The 26518-nt window shown below is 46.4% G+C and overlaps 1 protein-coding gene and 2 non-coding genes across 3 annotated transcripts in view; all 3 read right to left on the bottom strand.

The window, feature by feature from the left end:
- Nucleotides 1-12461: 12461 nt before the first annotated feature.
- On the bottom strand, nucleotides 12462-12533 carry TRNAE-CUC (transfer RNA glutamic acid (anticodon CUC)). Its single transcript has one exon. It is a non-coding gene; the product is annotated as a tRNA-Glu (tRNA).
- A 730-nt stretch (nucleotides 12534-13263) lies between these two features.
- TRNAK-CUU (transfer RNA lysine (anticodon CUU)) lies at nucleotides 13264-13336 on the bottom strand. Its single transcript has one exon. It is a non-coding gene; the product is annotated as a tRNA-Lys (tRNA).
- Nucleotides 13337-13962: 626 nt separating this feature from the next.
- Nucleotides 13963-26518, bottom strand: part of LOC142302010 (hepatic lectin-like) — a 44459-nt gene continuing 31903 nt past the window's right edge. The window contains exons 5-6 of the mRNA XM_075343084.1: nucleotides 17760-17872; nucleotides 13963-15440 (exon numbers count right to left, since the gene is read on the bottom strand). Of these exons, the coding sequence (XP_075199199.1) occupies nucleotides 15311-15440; nucleotides 17760-17872 (243 nt within the window). The 3' untranslated portion in view covers nucleotides 13963-15310. The remainder of the gene's footprint in view (nucleotides 15441-17759; nucleotides 17873-26518) is intronic.

The following is a 26518-nucleotide window of genomic DNA, read 5'->3' as shown; positions in this document are numbered from 1 at the left end:
GGATGAGGGGTCAGATGTTATACATCGGGGGATGAGGGGTCAGATGTTATACACCGGGGGATGAGGGGTCAGATGTTACTGTGTTTTTCCACAAATGAGATAGTCTTATACTTTTTTTTCCCCCCCCCCAACCCATCCCCTCCAAAGAACGCGCTAGGGCTTATTTTTGGAGTAGGTTTTATTCTTGGAGAAACATGGTTGTGGGTAAGTTTACCTCTCCAAAATAAGCAGCCCCCCCCCTTCCCAGGAGACTCATACTTACCAGACCCTGAATGGCTGCGTGGCTCCCTGGTCTTCCTGTGATCTCCGGTGTGTGCATCCAGCAGGTATGCTGCAAACCGTCCTCCCCTGCTTCTGGCTGACACTCGGTCTCACACATCATATATACACACACATGAGATCACACAGACTCACTCACTCATCAAATCCAGCAGTACAGAATCCCTCCAACCACAGGGAACAATGGGAGCAAGTCATGGTCGCAGGTCCTGTAAGAAAGCATTGCACTCGCAGGTCCTTGTGCTCCACCACATTGCCTCTGAGGCTTCTGCTGGTGAGAAGAAATCGGTGTCACTGGATGTGGTGTGTGTGTGTGTGTGTGTGTGTGTGTGTGTGATCTAATGTGTACGGGGGTGCGATCACTGCAGGTCCTCTGCTCGGCATTTTGTGAGTGTGATTGTGGGATCTTCTGTCTTCTCTCTTTTGGGGGTGTCCGCTTTCTATAATGAAGTGTCCTGCAGTAGCTGTAACGTTTTTAGCTGCATGGACATTTCATTATTGAACCACGACTAGGGCTTATTTTCGGAGGAGGGCTTATATTTAAACTTTGCACCGAAAATGCTGAAAATTCCTGCTAGGGCTTATTTTTGGGGAAGGTCTTATTTTTGGAAAAAGACGGTATACACCAGGGGATGAAAGGCCGTATATTATACACCAGGGGCAATGAGGCCGGATGTTATACAGTGGGGGCGATGGGGCCAGATTTACTACAATTGGGTTGGATGTTTTACATGGGGGGCGGGCAGGGGCAATGGGGTGGAATGTTATATACTGGGGGACAAGGAGCCAGAAGTTATATGTAGGAGGTTGTCGTGTTCACCACCCCCTATTGTTTTGTGCTATTCCCATATACTGTAAATGTTGTTGAATATTATAATGTGATGACCCTAACCAAATGTGGTTCCTTGATGTAGCAGAGCCGGGACCATGTAGTGGCCAGTGCCACATAGGGTTGAGGCCCAATAATGCAAAGCGTATGTTTATGTAATGTTTACAGCTAACTTGTCAGGTCCCCTATTCACCCAGAACCACGAGCAGTTCTGGGTGCCTATTACTAATCCCTGCCTAACCGTCCCTGTATACACTACTATATAAAAGATCTTTAGAAAACGTATTTCTAAAGATCTTTTGTGACGCCCTGGGCAAGCCAGGGGTCACAGGTCACAACATCACATGCACACCACATTCCCGGCAGGTACATCTAGGCTAACCTAAAATCCTTGTTGCCTTCCTCCAGGGGCTGATGTCCACACCAGGGGGTGGGCCAGGCGGTTGGCTCCGCCCACCGAGGAGTTCACAGCCCTGGAGGCGGGAGAACCAGGCAGATGAGTTTAGGAGGAGGAAGTAGAAGGAGGTGAAGTGGAGGGTTAGAGTGACAGAAAAGTGACAGTTGTAAAGCCTGAAGTTGGTCCGGGTGTGTGCCCCGGACTGAGACAGCAAGGTCAGCAGACGGCGGTGATAGTCTGCAGGGGGACTGCTTGGAGGTTGCTGGAAGGACCGCGGACGGGTGGTGACCCGGCGGTACCGGAGCAGTATACGAAGAACAGTCAGCACCAGGGCAGGGGCCTTTCGGATCCTGGCAAGGCTAGGAGTCGCCATAATTTGCCAAATCCGTCAGTGAAGGGGACCTCTGTCTCCTAACAACCAAGTCCCGATTGAAGGCAACAGTCCGACCGTTAAGGTGAGACACCGCCACCGCCAAGGCACCAGTTTCCCAGGGCCAGCGCCTGCGGGCAAGAGAGGGGCTCCTCCGGCCCATATCCAAGCCGGGGAGCGGGTAACCGGTGGGAACCCATCGCTACCAAGAGACTTTACATAGGTGCAGGGAAGTGACCGTCACCGCTAACTGCAGGGAACAGCAGCACCGTAACCGTCCGAGGGACCCGTCCAACCAGCCGTTTGTTTACCGAGAACTGTGTCGTGTTTACTGGCTGAGTGAGTACCTCCGTGCCGTGCGGCACAGCGCTGCCCCTGCGCCCCTGCACCTCCACAGGCCCCATGCCCGCCTGTCCACCATACCAACCCCATCACTGGGCCCCGGGACCACCAACACCCCTACCCACGGAGGGGCAAACCAACAACTGGCTGCTCCATACCATCACTCCCAGGCTCCCCAGAAAGAGCAGCGGTGGTGTCCACTTAATCACCACAACCGTGGGTGGCGTCACGGACAATAAACTATCCCAAAAACCAATCCCCTTTCACTCATGGGCGAGGAGCGCCGCTCGAATCCCCGGGATCCGGCCCATCGCTCGAGCCACCGAGCAGCAGCAGGCCGCAGCCGCAGCGGCAGCCGGACCCGAGCAGTGGGAGAGTGCGGCGTCCCCTCCTCTGCCCGCGACACTTTTATCGTATGCTAATAAGGCCAGGGCCTTGTCGCAAAGGCATTATTTCCCTTGGCTAGTTGTCCCCCTTAGCATGTTAGTACACCTCTGTGGGTGTGCTAACATGCTAATGAATGTGCAGTGTTGCAGGCAAGGTCGCGCTCACCTCTGCTACTACTGCGCCCAATGCTGGATTTCAGCTCCGTGTGCATGATCCCTGGACTTCTGGTAATGTGCACTATGCCCAGCGTTCTGACACCTTGTAACAAATACAGGTACACGCATCACTGCCGATTGATGAGGCTGGGCAGTGGAAATAGAATAGCATGCTAGCACACCCCTGTGGGCGTGCTAACATGCTAAGAGGGCGGAATGAGCGCAGGAAGTAACACCATAGCGACTAGTCCCTGCGCTCATTAGCATATCATAAAGGATCTTTAGAAATACTTTTTCTAAAGATCTCTTTATCTATGCTACTAGATACAGGGATTAGCAATATGCTCCCAGAACTGCTCGTGGCTCTGGGTGCATATTGCACCTGAAAGGTTCCCTTTTAATGTGATGCTAATGTATTGACAATGTTTAGTGTCCTGCATTATCAAGATATGTTTCCATAGATGTAGACAGGGTTGGACAATTCCTGGTATGAAGGTAGTTTGGAGTCAAAAGGGGAGGAGTGACAGATTGCCAGTGGATTGGTTAGAGAGACGAGCCCTATGAGGAGTCAATTCTGCACAGGGGTTTGATGACAAAAGACATGCATGGACTGTGGGTTGGTTAGGGACCTTTGAGGTATCCTTGTAAGGTACAGAGCCTATGGCTCACCCCCGGCGGGCTTAGAGAGTTAAAGCGACTAGAGAGCCATAAGGGCTGAGAATCGGCAGTGGTGATAATGGGGAGGGAAAGGAGGCACAGGTGCCCAGCAGCTTTCGGGGATAGGCCACGAGAGAGAGTACCCCAAAAAATTATACAGTAGGAGTGAGGCAATGTCTGTCATAACGGTGAGAATGAAAATAAACTGCTCAAGTTGTGGTTGCCAATAGAACTCCTGTATCAAGTGTGTCACTACTACATCTACGATGGAGACTGGCTGTGGGGTGATGGATACCACCCTGAAGAGAAAAGTAAGTGTAGCACATCCCCCCCCAAAGTGATTTACGCACGCACACACACACACACACACACACACACACACTTTGCCATAGGAGTGTGGAGCACCCACTGCTTGGTGTCCGCACCATCTTACATATACACCAGGGGGGTGTTAATATATGTTCTTTGATTTACTTAGATATCGGTAATTTATGTGTCTCACAGCATGTTCCGTTTATCTGAGTGCGCGTGCGCGCCTTACGGCGGCGCGAGCATAGTGTTTATTGTGCCCACGCACTTGCGTAATGCATGGGAATATGTTTTGTGCCGGAACTATCGGCAGGGGCTAAATATCCGCGGGGATTCCCTGGCGGTTGCACTGACAGACGCGGTCAATATGACTGTTGCTGTTCACGGTGCGCATGCGCGAGATGTTGTGGCGCGCACGCGCAATGTATAGGAACTTTCCTACGCCGGAACCATCGGCGTGGGATAGAGATGGTGGATTTTGGTGGTTGCACGGCCCGACAGGAAGTGTCCTGTTTTCGGGTTTTGGCGCGATTTTCAACTACATAAAAGGGATATTGAGTATCAGCCAGTGAATGAACACCCAGATGGAGTACACATCGTTACCTGGGGACTGTTTCCATGATACTATTCAGGTACTTTGTTTTCTTTATGGAATATGGTTCTGCTGTTCGTGCTTATTTGTATATGTATGTGCTTAGGTGAAAATAGCAGATTTTGCCAACACTTTTTCCGTATGATTGGTATTACAGAGGGCTTTAATGCTATCCTAGGACTCTGCTTATAATATTGTTGTCCTCTGAAAACCTGGGTATGTATGTTCCCTGGTGTGATCTATACATCATGGGTGGTGTTATGTCTTGGGCACTGAGTACTATCTTTCACTAGCAGGCTGACGGGGTGCACATTAATTCTTTGGTGCCTAATTGAGGATGGTTGTAATTGGTTTATATAATCTGATTTTTTATTAGGGTTGCTTATTTATTTCTTGTGACACACTGTCTGGACGTGTGGATACCGTCTGTGGTGGCAATTTGGCCTGAACCCTATTCAGACTGTATGCTTGGCAACCTTTGTATCAGGTATTGGACCATTATTAGTATTGTTATGTTGTTCCTCAAATAAATATATATATATTCTGAAGAGCTTGCTTTAATATCTATATAAAAATGCCCCTTCATTTTTTGATTGCTAGGTGCATGAAGTGGTGATTGTATCACTGTTCTTTGGTGGACGTATCATAGTATCTAACGGTCCAAGTTTGTAATGGTCAGTGTCTATGCGATATTGTGATAATCACAACAGTTTTTTCTTTTCTTTTTGGTCTGAGACAAAACAAATCCTTTGTTCTATTCTAGGTCTGAAGCTGTATGTTTCAAGGATCCATGCTGTTATACCCCTGATGAGCCCCTTTTTCCTAATTATGGGGCGAAACGCGTAGGGTGAATCCTGGACAAATAACAGCTTAAGTCAATAATGTATTTGTAATGTTATTGCATGTCGACTGGATGACATAGTCTGACCGATCCCCACTAGTTTATGACAGATAATTAGTGACGGACACATCTCTCTTCTGCACAATTTAATGTGTGTTCATAATTTTGTGGGCTCTTTTCTTTGGTGTTACACCTTACCCACTGCTATTTAGACACACTCTATGTCCTTTTGAAAGTGAGTGGAGGGTCAGGAGAGGACATCAGTCGACGTGGAACGGGGGCGTTATTACCAATTAGAACGCCGACCTCCGTTTGTAAGGAAGGGTGAGGAAGGGAAAAGTTTTCTCGCCTTCTTGTCAGTGATAATTTAATCCAATTTTATGTTTGTATGTACTCTGTCTGTGGCATATATGTTCAATAAATATTGTGATTTTAGGTAAAAGGAATTTTCGGTTTTGTCAAGTATACTCTACCTTGTTATCTATATTCGGTTTTTTGTTATATACACCAGGGGGGCAATGGGACTGGATGTTAAACACTGGGGGGAGGGGGCTGGGGGCTGGATATTATACTTTGGGTCTGCGTGGCCAGTTGTTATACATTGGGGGGTGAGGGGCCAGATGTTATACATTTGCGGGTGAGGGGCCAGATGCTATACACTAAGGGGCAATGGGGCTGGAGATTATGCCCCAAGGGGCGATGGGACCAGTTTTCATGCACTGGAGGGTGAAGGGCAAGATGTTAGACACCGGGGGGTAATTGGTCCATAGATTATACCTCGGGAGGCGATGGGGCTGGATGTTATACAAACTGGGGAATGTTTTAAAAACATGGCGTAGGTCCCCCCATATATTCTGATACCCAGCACATATAAAGTAGACGGCTGCAAGCTGCAGCCCCCAGCCGTGTGCTTATCTTGGCTGTGTATAAATATAACAGGGACCACATTCAGCTTTTTACAAAAATTATTGAAATAAATAATTAAAAAAAAATGTTCGGGCCACCCCAATTTTGATACCCAGCCATGATAAAGCCCGACAGCTGGGGGCTGGTATTCTCAGGCTGGGGAGACACATAGTTATTCTGCTCCTCCCAGCCTAAAAATGTCAACCTGCAGCCATCCAGGATTGTCGCATCCTTTAGTTAGGACAATCCCAACACTTTACTCGGCTCTTCCAATTGCCCTGTGGCAGTGGCAATCGGGGTAATATAAGTCATTAATGACAGCTCACAGCTGCCACTAAGCCCTAAATTAGTAATGAGAGGCTGAGAGGTGTCTGAGACCACCCCCCATTGCCCCCCCAATCTGTAAGTTAAAAAAAAACACAAATACTCAAAAAAATCCTTTATTTAACCCCTTCAGCCCCCAGCCTGTTTTCACCTTAAAGACCCGGCCATTTTTTGCAATTTTGACCAGTGTCACTTTGACAGGTTATAACTCTGGAACACTTCAACGGATCCTGGCGATTCTGAGATTGTTTTTTCGTGACATATTGTACTTCATGTCAGTGGTAAATTTAGGCCGATATGTTTTGCGTTTATTTTTGAAAATTTCGGAAATTTGGCGAAAATTTTGAAAATTTTGCAATTTTCAAAATTTGAAATTTTATGCCCATAAATCTGAGAGATATGTCACACAAAAAAGTTACTAAATAACATTTCCCACATGTCTACTTTACACCAGCGCAATTTTTGAAAAAAAAAAATTCCGTTAGGAAGTTAGAAGGGTTCAAAGTTCATCACCAATTTCTCATTTTTCCAACAAAATTTACAAAAAAAAATTTTTTAGGTACCACATCACATTTGGAGTGATTTGAGAAACCTAGGCAAAAGAAAATACCCAAAAGTGACCCCATTCTAAAATCTGCACCCCTCACTCTGCTCAAAACCACATCCAAGAAGTTTATTAACCCTTTAGGAGCTTCACAGCAACCAAAGCAATGTAGACGAAAAAATGAAAATTTTACTTTTTTAACACAAAAATGTTACTTTAGCCATAAAAATTAGTATTTTCACAAGGGTATCAGGAAAAATGCATCATAAAATGTATCGTGCATTTTCTCCTGAGTACGCAGATACCCCATATGTGGTGGAAATTAAATGTTTGGGCACACAGCAGGACTCGGAAGGCAAGGAGCGCCATTTGAATTTTTGAGTGCAAAATTAGCTGCACTCATTAGCGGACGCCATGTCGGGTTTGAAGACTCCCCGAGGTGCCTAAACAATGGAGCTCCCCCATAAGTGACCCCATTTTGGAAACTAGAGCCCTCAAATATTTTTTCTAGATGTTTGATGTGCACTTTGAACCCCTGGGGGCTTCACAGAAATTTATAACGTTGAGCCGTGAAAAGAAAAAAATTTTTTTTTACCACAAAACTGTTGCTTCAACCAGGTAGCTTTTTTTATCACAAGGGTATCAGGAAAAAATGCACCATAAAATGTATTGTGCATTTTCTCCTGAGTACGCAGATACCCCATATGTGGTGGAAATCAAATGTTTGGGCACACAGCAGGACTCGGAAGGCAAGGAGCGCCATTTGAATTTTTGAGTGCAAAATTAGCTGCACTCATTAGCGGACGCCATGTCGGGTTTGAAGACTCCCCGAGGTGCCTAAACAATGGAGCTCCCCCATAAGTGACCCCATTTTGGAAACTAGAGCCCTCAAATATTTTTTCTAGATGTTTGATGTGCACTTTGAACCCCTGGGGGCTTCACAGAAATTTATAACGTTGAGCCGTGAAAAGAAAAAAATTTTTTTTTACCACAAAACTGTTGCTTCAACCAGGTAGCTTTTTTTTTATCACAAGGGTATCAGGAAAAAATGCACCATAAAATGTATTGTGCATTTTCTCCTGAGTACGCAGATACCCCATATGTGGTGGAAATCAAATGTTTGGGCACACAGCAGGACTCGGAAGGCAAGGAGCGCCATTTGAATTTTTGAGTGCAAAAGTAGCTGCACTCATTAGCGGACGCCATGTCGGGTTTGAAGACTCCCCGAGGTGCCTAAACAATGGAGCTCCCCCATAAGTGACCCCATTTTGGAAACTAGAGCCCTCAAATATTTTTTCTAGATGTTTGATGTGCACTTTGAACCCCTGGGGGCTTCACAGAAGTTTATAACGTTGAGCCGTGAAAAGAAAAAAATTTTTTTTTACCACAAAAAACTGTTGCTTCAACCAGGTAGCTTTTTTTATCACAAGGGTATCAGGAAAAAAATGCACCATAAAATGTATTGTGCATTTTCTCCTGAGTACGCAGATACCTCATATGTGGTGGAAATCAAATGTTTGGGCGCACGGCAGGACTCGGAAGGCAAGGAGCGCCATTTCACAGCAAAATTGGTTGGAATTATTAGCGGACGCTATGTTGCGTTTGGAGACCCCCTGAAGTGCCTAAACAATGGAGCTCCCCCACAATTGACCCCATTTTGGAAACTAGACCCCTCATGGAATTTATCTAGCTGTTTAGGGAGCACTTTGAACCCCTGGAGGCTTCACAAACGTTTGTAATGTTGAGCCGTGAAAATATTTTATTTTTTTTACCACAAAATTGTTTTTTCAAACAGGTAGCTTTTTTTTCCACAAGGGTATCAGGAAAAAATGCACCATAAAATGTATTGTGCAATTTCTCCTGAGTACGACGATACCTCATATGTGGTGGAAATCAATTGTTTGGGCGTACGGCGGGGCTCAGAAGAGAAGGAGCGCCATTTCACAGTAAAATTGATTGGAATTATTAGCAGACGCCATGTTTCATTTGGAGACCCCCTGAGGTGCCTAAACAATGGAGCTCCCCCACATGTGATCCCATTTTGGAAACTAGACCCCCCCCCCCATACAAAAAAAATTAGTTTGGCGAAATAAAAAATACAGACATCAGTAGAAAAAAAAAAAAAAAAATGAGCGCCTGCCAAGACCAGTGCCAAACGTGAGAGCAATGCACGAGTCTCGCATCGCATCATCCACTGCAGTCTGGAAGCGAGCAACTGCGCTGGATAATGCGATGCGAGAGGGCGGGGCGGCAGATGAGAAAGGGCGCAGCGGATGGAAGATGGGAAAGGGCGCAGCGGGTGGAGGAGCGGCAGAGGATGGGAAAGGGCGCAGCGGATGGATGATGGGAAATGGCGCAGCGGATGGAAGATGGGAAAGGGCGCAGCGGGTGGAGGAGCGGCAGAGGATGGGAAAGGGCGCAGCGGATGGATGATGGGAAATGGCGCAGCGGATGGATGGGAAATGGCGCAGCGGATGGAGGAGCGGCAGAGGATGGGGGGGGGAGGTGAGATGGGGATACCTACCTTACAGGATGGATCTAGGCAGCAGGATCACAGCAGACAAAAGAGGCAGCAGATGAAGGAGGGTGAAAAGGATGGGAGAGAGCAGGCAGCAGATCAGGGAGGGGGGCAGAGTCTGATGGGAGAGAGCGATGGCACATGGAGGGAGGGGGGAGGCAGCACATGGAGGGGAGGCAGCACATGGAGGGAGAGGGGAGGCAGCACATGGAGGGAGGGGGGAGGCAGCACATGGAGGGAGGGGGGAGGCAGCACATGGAGGGAGGCAGCACATGGAGGGAGGCAGCACATGGAGGGAGGCAGCACATGGGGGGAGGCAGCACATGGGGGGGAGGCAGCACATGGGGGGGAGGCAGCACATGGGGGGGAGGCAGCACATGGGGGGAGGCAGCACATGGGGGGGAGGCAGAACATGGGGGGGAGGCAGCACATGGAGGGGAGGCAGCACATGGGGGGAGGCAGCACATGGAGGGGAGGCAGCACATGGAGGGAGGCAGCACATGGAGGGGAGGCAGCACATGGAGGGGAGGCAGCACATGGAGGGGGGGAGGGGAGGTAGCACATGGAGGGGGGGAGGGGAGGCAGCACATGGAGGGGAGGGGAGGGGGGGGAGGGGAGGCAGCACATGGAGGGGGGGAGGGGAGGCAGCACATGGAGGGGGGGAGGGGAGGCAGCACATGGAGGGGGGGGGGAGGCAGCACATGGAAGGCGGCAGCCGATTAGGTGCAGTGGCAGCCGATGGAGGCGGCGGCCGATCGGGTGCAGCGGCGGCTGAAAAAGGTGGGTGCGACTGAAAGGGGACGGTGGCGGCAGGGACAGCGGCGTGGCGGGCAGGGACAGCGGCGGGAACAGCGGCGTGGCGGGCAGCAGCGGTGGATCGGCGGGCAGCAGCGGTGGATCGGCGAGCAGGGACAGCGGCGGGAACAGCGGCGTGGCGGGCAACAGCGGTGGATCGGCGGGCAGCAGCGGTGGATCGGCGGGCAGGGAGAGCGGCGGGAACAGCGGCGTGGCGGGCAGGGACAGCGGCGTGTAAAGCGGCGTGGCGGTCAGGGACAGCGGCGGGAACAGCGGCGTGGCGGGCAGCAGTGGTGGATCGGCGGGCAGCAGCGGTGGATCGGCGGGCAGGGACAGCGGCGTGTAAAGCGGCGTGGCGGGCAGGGACAGCGGCATGTAAAGCGGCGTGGCGGGCAGGGACAGCGGCGTGTAAAGCGGCGTGGCGGGCAGGGACAGCGGCGGGAACAGCGGCGTGGCGGGCAGCAGCGGTGGATCGGCGGGCAGCAGCGGTGGATCGGCGGGCAGCAGCGGTGGATCGGCGGGCAGGGACAGCGGCGGGAACAGCGGCGTGGCGGGCAGGGACAGCGGCGGGAACAGCGGCGTGGCGGGAAGGGACAGCGGCGGGAACAGCGGCGTGGCGGGCAGCAGCGGTGGATCGGCGGGGAGCAGCGGTGGATCGGCGGGGAGCAGCGGTGGATCGCGGGGGGGGGGGGGGCTATAACTTACCGATGGGCACCTGCAGCGACCGCTCTCATCAGCTTTCACGGACGGAGTGAAGCTGAGGGTAGCGGTCACATACAGGTCACCGGCACAAGATCCACAGTGATTGGGAGAGATCGGTCACAAGGCCGGTCTCTCCAATCAGAGCTGGGGGCGGGTGAAACAAAGTTCACCCAGCTCCAGCCAGTCATCAGTGCTACAGCAGCACTGATTATGGCTGGATTGCAATGTGTCAGCCATTTTCAATGGCTGACACATTACAGTGACTGTAATTGGCTGAGCGGCGTTCGTCAGCCAATCACAGCCTCTGTAGGTTCGGGGAGGAGGCACCACCCCTCCTGAGGTCAGGCAGAGGTCCCCTCCTTCCCGAATCCACCGTTTAAGTAAACAAATTTCACTCCCCGGGGCTCCGGGACCGCGATTTCGCCAGGACGTACTGAGTACGTCATGGGTCGTTTAGCACCATGTCACCATGACGTACTCAGTACGTCCAAGGTCGTTAAGGGGTTAACATCATATAGGAAAAAAAAACACCCAGGTATGATGTAATCCACACTAGGGCCCACTATGGAAAAAATCCACACAGAGTTAATGCACACAACTGGAGGATGCAGCCTGTAGACATATGCTTTATCTGCACTGAGTATCACAATATGGGGGGACCCTACACCATTTTTTAAATTTATTTATTTATTATTACACAATGATGGGGATACAGACACTGTGCGTAATTCCAACTAATCACAGATGCTGTCACACAGCTGGGCGCGGTTTGACAGCAGCCAATCACAGACAGTGTTCGGGGGAAGTGGTGAATATATATAAGGGTTAATGAGTGAACCCGGAAGTAGTGTTAGGCTATGTGCCCACGGGACTCTGTATCTGCGGATTTTTCTGCATCAAAATCCGCAGCTTTCCCCCGGAATTCGCACCTTTTCATAGGTGCGGATTTTGTGCGGATTTGACGTGGATTTTGCGGTTTTTTTTTGAATAGGCAAAATCCGCACGAAAATCCGCAACAATAATTGACATACTGCAGATTTTTCCGCACGAAAATCCGCACGATTTCCGCTGCGGAAAAATTTGCAGCGTGGGCACAGCATTTCACAAGTGCCATAGAAATGGCTGGGGAGTAGCTGTGCTGCAGATTTCTGGAAAATCCGTGGCTAAATCCGTGCATTTTCCGCAGCGTGGGCACATAGCCTCACAGCCGTGCAGGAGACTCGATAAGTATAACTATCTACTTTATTTCTTATTTTCTTTCTTTTTCCTTTTTTTCCTTTTTGAATTTTTATCATTTTTTGGGTGGCCGAATCCAAACAGTAACATGGATTTCCCTGAGAAGTCTTTGTTCGGGGTCCAGTACAGACCCCGAACATTGCTGTTTGGGGGTCGTCCATCACTACTCGTAAGTCTTTTAAAACACCTCTTTATTGAACTAAGAAATAAACAGTTTATAAATTTAAGTGTAGGTAAAAGCAATATACTGTAGAGTAATTTTAAAAAAAAAAGCTTGTTTCCCTGACCGGGAATCGAACCCGGGCCGCGGCGGTGAGAGCGCCGAATCCTAACCACTAGACCACCAGGGAAGTTGCTGAGTGCTGTTATGATAATTCTTTATGTTCCTATCATGGGTGGAACAAAACTTCAGTTTTATTATTGTGACGTGAGTACCTCTGTCCTAATATGGTTTCATATCATCAAATATATGTATCATTGCTGCTGTAACATTAATAAATAACATCTATAAGTTCAATTTACGTTTCCAATAGATTAAAATATATATATTTTTGTTAAAAATCTTTTAAATTTCAAAATAATAAGTTCATAGTGTTAAAAAAAAAAAAATAAATAAATAAAAATAAAAAAAAAAAGTGTTTCCGCCCGGTTTCGAACCGGGGACCTTTCGCGTGTGAGGCGAACGTGATAACCACTACACTACGGAAACTCACATGCTGCAGAGGGCGCACTATGCACTGACCAACATCAGCTGTATTTTGACAGAGCCTCATAGTCAGCGTGTCACTGATTGCTCAGTATAGCATTGCAAAATTCCCACCACATGCCGCAGATATGTTTCTACAGTCTACGAGGCTGAAGCTATTTATTTTCAAGTTATTTTTTTTGGCTTTTGGACAAAATTCAGTTTTAACAAAAATGTAAAAATAAATTGTTAATAGAATTGATTATTAAAAAGAATTGATTATTAAATATTAATTGATTAATAAGAATTGATGTATAAGAAATGATTAATAAGAAATGATTATTAAAGAAATTACTTAAAAGTTTATGACAACAAACTTTAAAAGCAAAACAATTCGCCCAACGTGGGGCTCGAACCCACGACCCTGAGATTAAGAGTCTCATGCTCTACCGACTGAGCTAGCCGGGCTGGTGTCAAAGTAGCTATCAGAATGTTTTCATCCATCTGCCCATCCATCTGCCCATCCATCCAATCACCCGACCATCCAACCATCCATGCAATCTTCCAACCCACCATCCATTCGATCATCAATCCATTCAAACCATCCATCCAATCATCCATCCGACCGTGCATCAGACTATTCATGCGATCATCCATTCATTCCAACCATCCATCCAATCTTCCATCCAATCTTCCATCCAATCATCCATCTGACCATACATGTCATCATCCATCCAATCATCCATCCATCTGATCATCTATCCATCCATCTACAGTTTTATGCAACTTCAAATTGGGGGGGCAGGATTACGTGTAGACCCTTATGGAACAGACATGTAAAAAAGTACTCTAGTCAAAATAGGGTAATTTTATTTATTTTTTTTAAAGGGGTTGTACAATACTTAGACGTCTGTGGGGAATCGAACACCCTGCAACTAGATGTAACCAATGTACTGAGCTAACACATCACAGCACCATACAGTGTGTTGTGGCCATTCCTGGGTAACGCAGCTCATCTATTCACTTCAATAGGAGCTGAGCTGCAGTACCTGTGAATGGCCACTACACCATTTACGGCGTTATGATGTTCTGGCTCAGTACATTGATTACATCCAATCACTGACACAGTTGATTGTCGGGGGGGGGGGTGCCAGGTGATAGACCCCCACCAATCTGACTTATACATCAATATCTAGAAAATACAGGAGATAAATCCTTCAATACATCAACATCTTGTACATAGAACTTCTGTTTTCCTGATCATTGAACCGTATTCCCGTATTTACAAGATTCTACAGTTATATCTGCATGGAAGGGACCACTCCGTGATGGAATTGTACAACTCCTGGGTTTTCTTGTCTGCAGATGTTTATAATGATCGTTTATGAGGATGTTCGGAGGTGGACTGGTTGCTGTCGTGTTCCATTCCCCGAAGACACCAATTGTGTTGTTGTGATGTCATGTGAATTGTGTCCTGCGCAATGTAATATATGAATTGTAATATGTAATATACAGCAGCATTATATGTGGTTGCCAGACTATAGAGCAAGAAACAGTTAAGCGTTGGGATGGCCCACAGTGGGAGAGGTTAGTTAATAGGGAAAGATACGGTTCTTCTAGAAAGTTAGTGAAGCCCCAGTGTGTGACAGGAGCTGACATCTAGTAGAAATTTCTTAAAGGCCGCATGCAGTGGGTGACCTCTGGCAGGAGAAAGGAGACCAGAGCCAAGACTGAGTGATGCTGAAGAGGTGACTGAGTCACAGAGCAATAGACTACATCTTTCCAGAGACCGACCTTCATACAGAGCGGCCCCCAGGTGGAAGGGTCCAGAGCATGAAACTCTAGCTGCAGGGCCCTAGGTTACGTGCAGCTTAAAGGTAAGGAGTCGAAACGTAGTGTTACGTGAGCCAAGTTGACTTTCCCAGGCGGAGTCTCCCTAATTGGGAGCTAAAACGTCTACTCTGATCCTTCTGGCAAACGCCCTGATCCCTCTCTTCTAAGAGGGGACTAGACGTGGAGCCACAGAAAGTATCGATCACAAAGTGGACTGTAGTGCTAGGCTGGGTTATTCTAGAACTCACAGGAACAGTAAGAATGGAAACAATCCAGAGGAAGCTTAAAGTGTGTCTGAAGATGCTTTGTACAACTGAAACATACTGGAAGTCATGTTCCTGTTATCTCATGCATGCAGTTGATGAAGAAAAACCATTAAGTAAAGCCCCGTTGTTTGAACTGAATCGGTGGTTTTCTTGTCTTTACGAGGGGTCAACTGGTCCTGGCCAGCCAAAGCCATCGGCAACATGTGACTTACAGAATAGTACGGACCACACTACACAAGTCCACACACCAAGCCATGACCGCATCTTCCATGTAGAATGTCGGGGCATCAGGAATCAACACCTCACATACGACCACCACACCGCGGAACTCTACCAGGACAGTTCACAGTTTCTTCTCGCAGATGGCAAACATGTAGCCATAGTGGCAAGAATTGTCATTCCATTTTCCTTGCTTCCAAATGTGGACACAATCTTCATTGCCATTACTATTGGGCTCATATGGACTCCAGTTCCTACGAGAAAAATGTAACAATATGATAGGGGCCGTATTCAGACAAGAGTTTGAAAAATGTCTGATTTTCGTCTAAAAAAACCTCCCAAACGGTTCACTTTCATCAGTATTGTCGTACATATGCTGTCTGTGTGTCCATCTGTGACATTTGTGTGTCCGAGTTTTCTATCCGTGTCATGTCCATATTTATTTTTCAACAGTTTAAAATGCAGAAGATCAAATTCAGTTTCCAAGTTTATTAATGGCAATATTTACGTAAAAATCAGAATTAAATACATATAAATGGATGGGGTTTATTTATTTTATTTTTTTTCGTACACCTATAGATTTGAATGGGAAAGTCTCATTCGAAATACGCATAAGAATAGTGCATGCCATGATAATTTTTTCATACACACTCATCTAAACCGCCATATTGAGTAACACGCATCACTGGGGCTGTCCATGTCTTAACACGCCCAGGTACCATGCAATGACTAGAGACAGTGGTCTGAAACACATTGGCTATTTTTTTTTATTTTCTCACGGTTCTGGTTTTGCGACCTCTCATTATTTTGAATAAATTAATGGTTTTATCAAAGATCGTGAGGCTGCAAATTTTGTCTTTTTCCTTGTGGCACCACAAGTTTCCGTTACCTGGATCTTCTCATTGGTGAGCTGACTTTTCTTCCTCGTTTTATCTGACTACATCTGTATAATATTGTTGTCTGAACAATTCAGTCTTTGTGTAGACTGCTTCTTAACCCATACTTTAACTAAACCATCAGTTAATTGCAAAAAAAAAACTGTGGGTGATTAAATGATTCATGCCAAATTAATTAAAAATGTAAATTTTATTAAACAAATTTAAAAAAAAAGGAAAAAACTTTGCCCACTGAAGAAACTGGGCAAAACGTGCGTCGGGGTGGAAGGACTGCCTGCCTGGAATCGATGTCAACTGCTGTATAATTGAAAAGGTACAGTATGTACACCTTATAGATGTATAGTAGGTGATAGATATTGCAGATGGAGTTATAAGACAGGCAGCAAGACACCACATGTTAATTCAGCAGTCGAGAAGTTCATATATATGTCTGACTATGTCTTTATGGGTATTTTTGAGAGACAATACCTATGGTTGATGGTCAGTCTCATAAGTATCAGCTTTCTGTCAGGAAATTGTCTACTCAAGCACATTTTAGCATTTAAACTGTTAAATTATTCATAATCAATGTGATTAAATTATATAATTATTTATGGTATACAGCCTTTTTACAAATCATAAAAAAAAAATATTAATATTCATTATTTCTAATTTATCAATCTATTTATCGGATTAGTATGCAAAAATATTTATTCTGCTTGAGCCTATAGCCCTACTTTATCTGTGAACTGTGCTTGTGACATTGGTGTAAATATTTGTACTATAAGGTTCTGTCCTAACTTATTTACGAATCATCATTGTATTATACTATTCTCTCTCTGATTACCAGGCAGTTTTCCAAGTTCCTTATAGGGGATTTTCCCTATTTTGTAATTTTTTGTTTGTTTTTTTTAAAAATTGTTTAATAAAATTTTATTTTATTTTTATTTTAATTCATTTGGCATGAATAGGTTTATTACCTGCGTTTTTTTCCCAATGAACCTCAGTTCATTTAAGGTTTAGTTTACAGGGAACCTGTCACCAGATTTGGAGACTATAGGCTGCGGACACCACTAGTGAGCCCTTATATACAGCATTACAGATGGCCGCTGTGTAGAACGTAGAAAAAACTTTAATTATAGTCCCTGGGGGGAAGGGGGGTTCCGGTCCAATGGGTGCCTCTGCTCACTTGTCTGGCGCCTCCTTTCTGCTGCGATCTCTGTTCTCCGTCTACCCATCTCAGTATGGATGACATGTCCAACATCATCCGCACAGGCTGGCATTGTGCTCCTGCACAGGCAGGCTTTGATCTGCCCTGCTGGGGGCAGATCAAAATACTATAATGCGCAGGCGCGGGGAAAAGTTAAAGTCCACCCGAGCATGCGCACTACAATACTTTGAGCTGCCCTGAGCAGGGCAGATCAAAGTGCGCCTGCTCAGGAGCGCAATGCTGCCCTGTGTGGATGACGATGGGCATGTCATCCATACTGGGCTGGGTAGGAGGACGGCGATCACCTTGTAGAGGAGGCGCCGGACCAGAGAGCAGCGACACCCATCGAACTGGACGGCCCCTAGCTGAGTATTACAAGAGTGTTTTTTTTTTACATTCTGCAGCACAGCACTATATATTGGCACAACCATCATACATTATCATAAGGATAACCGCCTTAGATATAGCATGTAGACAAGAAAGCTTACTGATAAGATGATTTGTAGTCCGTTCCGTCAACCCATGTCCAATTTCCTTCCTCCTCAGTGTCAGTTAGACCAATCCAGTAATGTGTATTCACAGTTATTCCCATGATAAAGGTCTACAGGAGTAAATCGGATAAGAAAAACTAAAAATTAACCTTTTTTTTTCTTTTTTATATGCCACCCATGAAAGATGAATGAATCAAAGTTGTGTCAATTTCATGGAAATTTGCTGAAACCGGCAACTTTGAACAATTTGTGCTTTATTTTTGTGAATCGCCTATAATGGTTGGCACCAATTTACACATTGCAAGAGATATTATTAGCCTGAGAATAATCACATGACCCCATGTGCAACCGGAGGGGCTTCCTTATAATGACTTGTAGTTAGCACATCACAGATAACCAGAAAGGATTACTATAGCCTGTATAAAAGCAAAGGCAGGGAATACAGCAGCCATTTGGTAGTGAATCTGAATAGTGAGATGACGTCACAGGTCACAGCTGAGCTATAGAGTAAAAAAGTAACAAAACACTGAACAAACATTAGAGACAGTGTGTGACAGTACAGCAGTGAAAAACAGCCACCATCTGTTTAACCCTAGCCTTTATATATTGAAGTCACTAAGGCTGAGTTTGTGTTAAAGAGGTATAGAGGGATTGAATACAGTCTAAGAAGACATCAGACTGTTAAGGCCCCGTCACCGTCTCCGATATGTCGTGCGATCGCATGAGCGATCGCACCCGCCCCCGTCATTTGTGCGTCATGGGCAATTCGTTGCCCGTGGCGCACAATGTTGTTAACCCCCATCACACATACTTACCTCCCTAACGACCTCGCTGTGGGCGGCGAACATCCTCTTTCTGAAGGGGGAGGGACGTGCGGCGTCACCACGACGTCACACAGCGGCCGCCCAATAGAAGCGGAGGGGTGGATATGAGCGGGACGTAACATCCCGCCCACCTCCTTCCTTCCGCATTGCCGGCGGGACGCAGGTAAGCTGTGTTCGTCGTTCCCGGGGTGTCACACGGAGCGATGTGTGCTGCCACGGGAACGATGAACAACCGGCGCACAGAAGGAAGAACGACATTATGAAAATGAACGACGTGTCAACGAGCACCGATAAGGTGAGTATTTTTGCTCGTTCACAGTCGTTCGGAGATGTCACACACTACGACATCTCTAACGATGCCGAATGTGCGTCACAAATTCCGTGACCCCGATGACATATCGTTAGATATATTGTATTGTCTGACGGGGCCTTTACACTCATCTTTTCAGGTCATCTAGAGTGCTTGCAATTCTCTGCACCTCATTTTTATTTTTTAATTGATGAGAGCCAGCAAATTTGAATTTGAAAAGATTCACTCATATCCATTTCTACCCCCACATGTGACTGCCTTTATTAATGGGCCACACCCCTGACTGATAGCTTTCTGTATACACTGTGCATTGTGAGCAGGCTGCCAATCAGAGGTGGGGATGAGGTTACACAGATTAGCTGGTCTGGCATGCACATGAGATCTAGTCTCAGGCTGAATAAAAACTGATTGTAATGAAACTACTGTGCACATTAGCATCAATAAGACAATCCGAAACTTGGGAAAATACACAATTTAGCATAACACACCAACAACAATATGCAACTGCATATACAGTGCCTTGCGAAAGTATTCGGCTCCCTTGAATTTTTCAACCTTTTCGCACATTTCAGGTCTCAAACATAAAGATAAAAATTTTAATGTTATGGTGAAGAATCAACAACAAGTGGGACACAATTGTGAACTTGAACGAAATTTATTGCTTATTTTAAAATTTTGTAAAAAATAATAAACTGAAAATTGGGGCGTGCAATATTATTCATCCCCTTTACTCTCAGTGTAGCAAACTCACTCCAGAAGTTCATTGAGGATCTCTGAATGATCCAATGTTGTCCTAAATGATTGATGATGATAAATATAAGCCCCTGTGTGTGATCAAGTCTCCGTATAAATGCACCTGCTCTGTGATACTCTCAGTATTCTGTATAAAGCACAGAGAGCATCATGAAGACCAAGGAACACAACAGGCAGGTCCGTGATACTGTTGTGGAGAAGTTTAAAGCCGGATTTGGTTACAAAAAGATTTCCACAACTTTAAACATCCTAAGAAGCACTGTGCAAGCGATCATATTGAAATGAAAGGAGAATCATACCACTGCAAATCTACCAAGACCCGGCCGTCCCTCAAAAATTTCATCTCAAACAAGGAGAAGACTGATCAGAGATGCAGCCAAGAGGCCCATGATCACTCTGGATGACCTGCAGAGATCTACAGCTGAGGTGGGAGAGTCTGTCCATAGGACAACAATCAGTCGTACACTGCACAAATCTGGCCTTTATGGAAGAGAGGCAAGAAGAAAGCCATTTCTCAAAAATATCCAAAAAAGTGTCATTTAAGGTTTGCCACAAGCCACCTGGGAGACACCAAACATGTGGAAGAAGGTGCTCTGGTCAGATGAAGCCAAAATTGAACTATTTGGGCACAATGCCAAACGATATGTTTGGTGTAAAAGCAACACAGCTCATCACCCTGAACACACCATCCCCACTGTCAAACATGGTGGTGGGAGCATCTTGGTTTGGGCCTGCTTTTCTTCAGCAGGGACAGGGAAGATGGTTAAATTGATGGGAAGATGGATGGAGCCAAATACAGGACCATTCTTGAAGAAAACCTGTTGGAGTCTGCAAAAGACCTGAGACTGGGACGGAGATTTGTCTTCCAACAAGACATTGATCCCAAACATGAAGCAAAATCTACAATGGAATGGTTCACAAATAAACGTATCCAGGTGTTAGAATGGCCAAGTTACAGTCCAGACCTGAACCCAATCAAGAATCTGTGGAAAGAGCTGAAAACTGCTGTTCACAAACGCTCTCCATCCAACCTCACTCAGCCCCAGCTGTTTGCAAAGAAAGGGCAAGAATTTCAGTCTCTCGATGTGCAAAACTGATAGACACATACCCCAAGAGACTGCAGCTGTAATCGCAGCAAAAGGTGGCGCTACAAAGTATTAACTTACAGGGGATGAATAATATTGCACGCCCCAATTTTCAGTTATGTATTTTTTAAAAAAGTTTAAAATAAGCAATAAATTTGGTTCAACTTCACAATTGTGTCCACTTGTTGTGGATTCTTCACTAGAACAACATTTTTATCTTTATGTTGAAGCCTGAAATGTAGGAAAAGGTTGAAAAATTCAAAGGGGCCGAATACTTTCGCAAGGCACTGTAGTATTTAAATCTTTATTAAATAGTTAACATATTAATATACACAACATACAAAAGGATGTCTCCAAAAACAACCCTCACAGGGTAGATATTATATTGTGAACACCTATCCCACATACTTCCCCATGAAGTTTACAGTATAATCTATATATATAATTGCCTTATTCTGTCTGTAACGAAAATGACGTCATAACAGTGACAACCGTCACATTGGCCGCTGTGCTCGGCCTGGCCCCTCCCCCCGCATGGATTGGCCGCTCGGCCTGGCTCCGCCCCCGCATGGATTGGCTGCTCGGCCAGGATCCGCCCCCTCACACATTGGGTGCTCGGCCTGTCCCCGCCCCCGCATGCATTCCCCTAACCCACACGGAGCCCCGACTCCCAGGTGAGTGCTGCACCCCCTTGAGCCCACACCGGCAACCCAGCCGAGACATACCCTCGCGTTGCTGGGGTTGCCGGCGTACGCTGGTAAACATGATACACATCGGGTAACTATGGAAACCGCTTTGCATAGTTGCCCGCTCGGCCACGCCCCCCCACACTCTGCCAGCTCGGCCACCCACACACTCTGCCAGCTCGGCCATGCCCCCCACACACTGAGCGCTTATACATCTCCCCCCCAGGACTACTCCACCTAATACCTAATAGACACCTCCCCCCCGGACTACTCCACCTATTAGACACCTTCCCCCAGGACTACTCCTATTATACTCCTCTCCCCCCAGGACTACTCCTCCTATTATACTCCTCTCCCTCCAGAACTGCTCCTATAATTCTCCTCTCCCCCCAGGACTATTCCTCCTATTATACTCCTCTCCCCCCAGGACTATTCCTCCTATTATACTCCTCTCCCCCCAGGACTACTCCTCCAACACACACACTGCACAAAACATACCTCCCCCAAAACACAAACACCCACACAAACCGCGCAACACACACAGCACCACACACAACGCTGCAGACACACAGCGCTCCACAAGCAACGCAACACAAACACCCCCACACCCAGACAACACCCAGAACATTTACAGCGCCCTACACAAACACTTGGCAGCTACACACAACAACATCTATATATATATATATATATATATATATATTATAGAACACAAATCATTAACAACAGAATAAATTCTAGAATACAGCTGGACCCGCCAAAAAATATATCCGTATATTCATGCATACAATTAGTACATGAACAAAATATATATTAGACAAAATGAAAAAATGGAAACACAAGTGTGTGAAGATTTGTGAAGTAGAAATCACATTATGTATGCATAGCTATATTAATCAGGCCCTATACTAAACCATAATTATACCTATAGGAAAGTAGGAAGGAGAGAGGCAATAGTTTCCCACACCCAACACACGTTTCGCATTAGTGAAATATCGTTCACTTTCACAATTGTGTCCCACTTGTTGTTGATTCTTCACCATAAAATTTAAATTTTTTATCTTTATGTTTGAAGCCTGAAATGAGGGAAAAGGTTGAAAAATTCAAGGAGGCCAAATACTTTCGCAAGGCACTGTATTTAGAGTTGTGGTGAGCACCTTGAACCCACAGATGATTCACAAAATTTTAGAACATTGAGCCGTAAAAACGAAAAAATAAATTTTCCCCATAAACGTGTTGCTTTTGCCCTAATTTTTTAATTTTCATAATGTAACAGGAGATAATTGACCATGTAATCTTGTTTTTCAATATCTCCTGCATACACAGATAACCCATATGTGGTGGAAAACTACTGTTTGGTCACACAGCATGACTCAGAAGGGAAAGAGTGCTATTTGAATATTGGAGTGCCATTTTGGCTGGAATAGATTGCACATGTGATGTCACATGTGAAGAGCCCCTTACATGACAAAACAGCTGAAACCCTCACAAGTGACCCCATTTTGGAAAGTAAATTGGGTTGTGAAAAAGTTATAATTATATTTTTACTACTAAAATGTTTTTAGTCTCAAGTTTTACATATTTATAATGCCTTATATGGAAAAATGGAGTACACAGTTTGTTGTGCAACTTCTCTTGCGTGGAGCAGTATCCTATTAATCAACAGTTATGTTTTGAAGGTGCCATGTCACATTAGCAGAGCCCCTGAGGTACCAGAAGAGCAGAAACCCCCACAAGTAACCCCATTTTATAAAATAATGAATTCATCTAGGAGTACAGTGATCATATTGACACCACATGTGTTTCTCAGAATTTCATACCATGCGGTGATGAAAAAAAATATTTTTGCAACAAAAATTTTGTTTTAGCCCCAGGTTTTACATTTTCACAAGTGAAAATGGGAAACAATGGCATCAAAATGTGTCACACAATTTATGCTGAGCGTGGAAACACTCTAAATGTGGCTCCACAGTGCTACTGTACCACATGGTGAGACTCGGAAAGGAAAGAGCTCTATTTGACTCTTGGAGCTAAGATTTTCGAAGAAAACTTTGCAGGCTCCAAATACTGAGCCCCTAAGTGCCAGAACAGCAGAAACCCCTGTCAAGTGTCCCCATTTTGGAAATACACCAGTTTGTAAGTTTATCCACAGGTGTAGTAATTATTTTGCCTTCATGGGTGTTTTCCAGAAACAAGTAGCAATGGATGTTGCTGAGTAAAAATTGCAATTCTGCCATTGTAGTGCCTGTACATTGTAGTGCCCATAGATTGTGTCCAGCTCATGTTTCTGGAGACACGTGTGGTGCCCCTGCGGCTTCCGGCGCACCCCCATTAGGGTGTAGCACTCATCCTAGGTCCAGGGAAGCTCGAGGCCAGTTTACACATACACAAACATACTGTCACTGGGTTGCCCTCGCCAATGGGGACCGGGCCAGGGTCGGAACACAGTAGGGGGCCACTACAGCGGTGGGTTTACAGGACACCACAGCACCGGCTGCTCCCCAGATCCACTGGACTGCGGACTCCAGGTCAGGGAAAAGCAACCACCAGGGGGAGTTAGGAGCACAGTGGGAAGAGCAGGTTGACCTAGTGAGATTAGTGAACCAGCCGGTAGCAGCGGCTGGGGGCAACAGCTCAGAACACACAATACATCTACAGCAGTAGAGTTCAGCTTCAGTCACAGAGCAGATCGGACGTGCCGCGAGCAGCTCTGTGGGCGAAAGCGTTCAACACAGTCGCTGGGGAGATGTAGGGCGGCTGCTTCCACAGGACTGGCGCTGTTGGGATACAGAATCCTAGGGCAGGCATATTTCATGTAGTCTACCAGCTCTGCAAGGGTCATGGGGAAAGGCTACGGAAAGTCCCCGGACCCGTCCCATGAGTCTGCAGCAAATAGCACATAGGATCCGGGGTTGAGGACCAGCCCCATAACGTAACCACGCTATCAGCATACAGAACGGGACACACTTTACTGACACCAGGACTTTAAAGTGCTTCATGCCACGGGAGTCTGATACTTTGTGCATAAAAGGAGGAGAGAGCTCACAGGTTGACACACACATTGTACTTGACCTTTCACGGATCTGGGATCAGTTGGAGCCCATCTTGGCAGAGAACAGTACCTTGGGCAGCGCCTGAAAGACTTGTGAGTAAAAACACCTGGAACCACAGCCCCTGTCTCTGCTTCTCCTTTAACCGGCGCCGTCGCCCAGCGCTGTGGCGCCAGCGGGGACTACTACCACCCCCGCTATCCTCCCTAGGTAATCCCTCTCCGCCTGTGGGGAGTGACACCATCCCAGATGCACCTGACATCTGCCCTGGTATGAGACCCTGCAGCGGTGGCCTCATCCCTGGCTGTGTACCACAAGTGGCGTCATGATCCTACTACACTTTACTAAACCCCCCTACTACTACCACCTCCATCCTCCCTGCCACTCTCCAATCCTCCTTCCTGTACGCCTCAGGGCAACGGAACTTGGCCAGGCCACCCCGTGACGACGCAGAGGATCTGCACCCCCGACCTGGCAATGAGTAGGTTAAAACACCTGCCCCGTGGGGAACTTTACACGCACCTGGTAAATTAAACGAGCTTTCCTCACTATAGAAATGCCAAACATGTGGACACTAGATGTGGTTTAGGTATACTGTGGGACATAGAAGATGGGGCATTTGGATTTGGGAGTGCAGATTTTGCTGGATTTCTTTTTGAGGGAAGCCATGGCACTTTTCCAGAGCCTTTGGGTTACCAGTAATGTGGAAGCCCCCTAGATTTCCATTGATAGATAACAACCTAAGTGGAAGCTTGTTTTTTTTTTCTTTTTATGGAGTGAATTGAAGCATTTATTGGGAATGTATTACGTGACATTTAGGATCACATTTATTCTGTGCTCTACACTGAACACTTTGTGTTTTACATTTAAATCTCTTTTTAAAAGTATACAAAACTGTGGCTGACCGCACTTTTATGAATGCTTCAAAAGATGGACACCGCTGGATCACAGGACACAGACAGTCCACAGTATCATTGTAGTGAATGTTCCATATAGGGCGTTATCTGAGTTATGCATTTCAAAGATTAACATGGAAACCGCAGTGTCAGCACTCAGTGTAGTGCGCAGGATAAATGTGAGACGAGCCTAAGGCGGGCTTTGCACACTACGACATCGCAGGTGCGATGTTGGTGGGGTCATGTCGAAAGTGACGCACTTCCTGCGTCGCTCTCGGCATCGTAGTGTGTAAATCCTAGATGATATGATTAACGAGCACAAAAACGTCGTAATCGTATCATCGGTGTAGCGTCGGCAAATTCCATAATTACGCTGACGCGATGGTCCGATGTTGTTCCTCGCTCCTGCGGCAGCACACATCGCTGTGTGTGAAGTCGCAGGAGCATGGAACATCTCTTACTTGCGTCACCGCGGCTCCAGCCGGCGATGCGGAAGGAAGGAGGTGGGCGGGATGTTTACATCACGCTCATCTCCGACCCTCCGCTCCTATTGGCCGCCTGCCGTGTGACGTCACAGTGACGCCGCACGACCCGCCCCCTTAATAAGGAGGCGGTTCGCCGGCCAGAGCGACGTCGCACAACAGGTGAGTGCATGTGAAGCTGCCGTAGTGATAATATTCGCTACGGCAGCTATCACAATGATATAAGTTTGAGAGACCTAGGTGACAGAAAATACCCAAGCGTGAAACCATTCTAAAACCTTCACCCCTCAAACTACCCAAAACCGCATCCAAGAATGTTATTAACCCTATTGGTGCTTCACAAGGACTAAAGCAATGTGGAAGAAAAAAATATATTTTTCCCCTAATAATCTTACCTTAGCCCCAAGTTTTGCATTTTCACAAAGGTAGCAGGAGAAAATGCGCCAAAAATCTTCTTGTGCAATTACTCCTGAATACAGAGATATCCCATATGTCGTGGAAAACTACTGTTTGGACACATTGTTGAGCTCTGAAATGAAGAAGTGATATTTTCGAGTACAGATTTTGATGGAGAGCCCCTGATCTGCCAAAACAGTAGAATCCCCCACCAGTGACCCCATTTTGGAAATTAGAGCCCTCAAGGAATTTATCTAGATAGATGTGTAGTGAG

This window comes from Anomaloglossus baeobatrachus, chromosome 4 (assembly GCF_048569485.1).
Source record: "Anomaloglossus baeobatrachus isolate aAnoBae1 chromosome 4, aAnoBae1.hap1, whole genome shotgun sequence".
Classification (NCBI taxonomy): domain Eukaryota; kingdom Metazoa; phylum Chordata; class Amphibia; order Anura; family Aromobatidae; genus Anomaloglossus; species Anomaloglossus baeobatrachus.
This window is presented reverse-complemented; position numbering and strand designations above follow the sequence as displayed.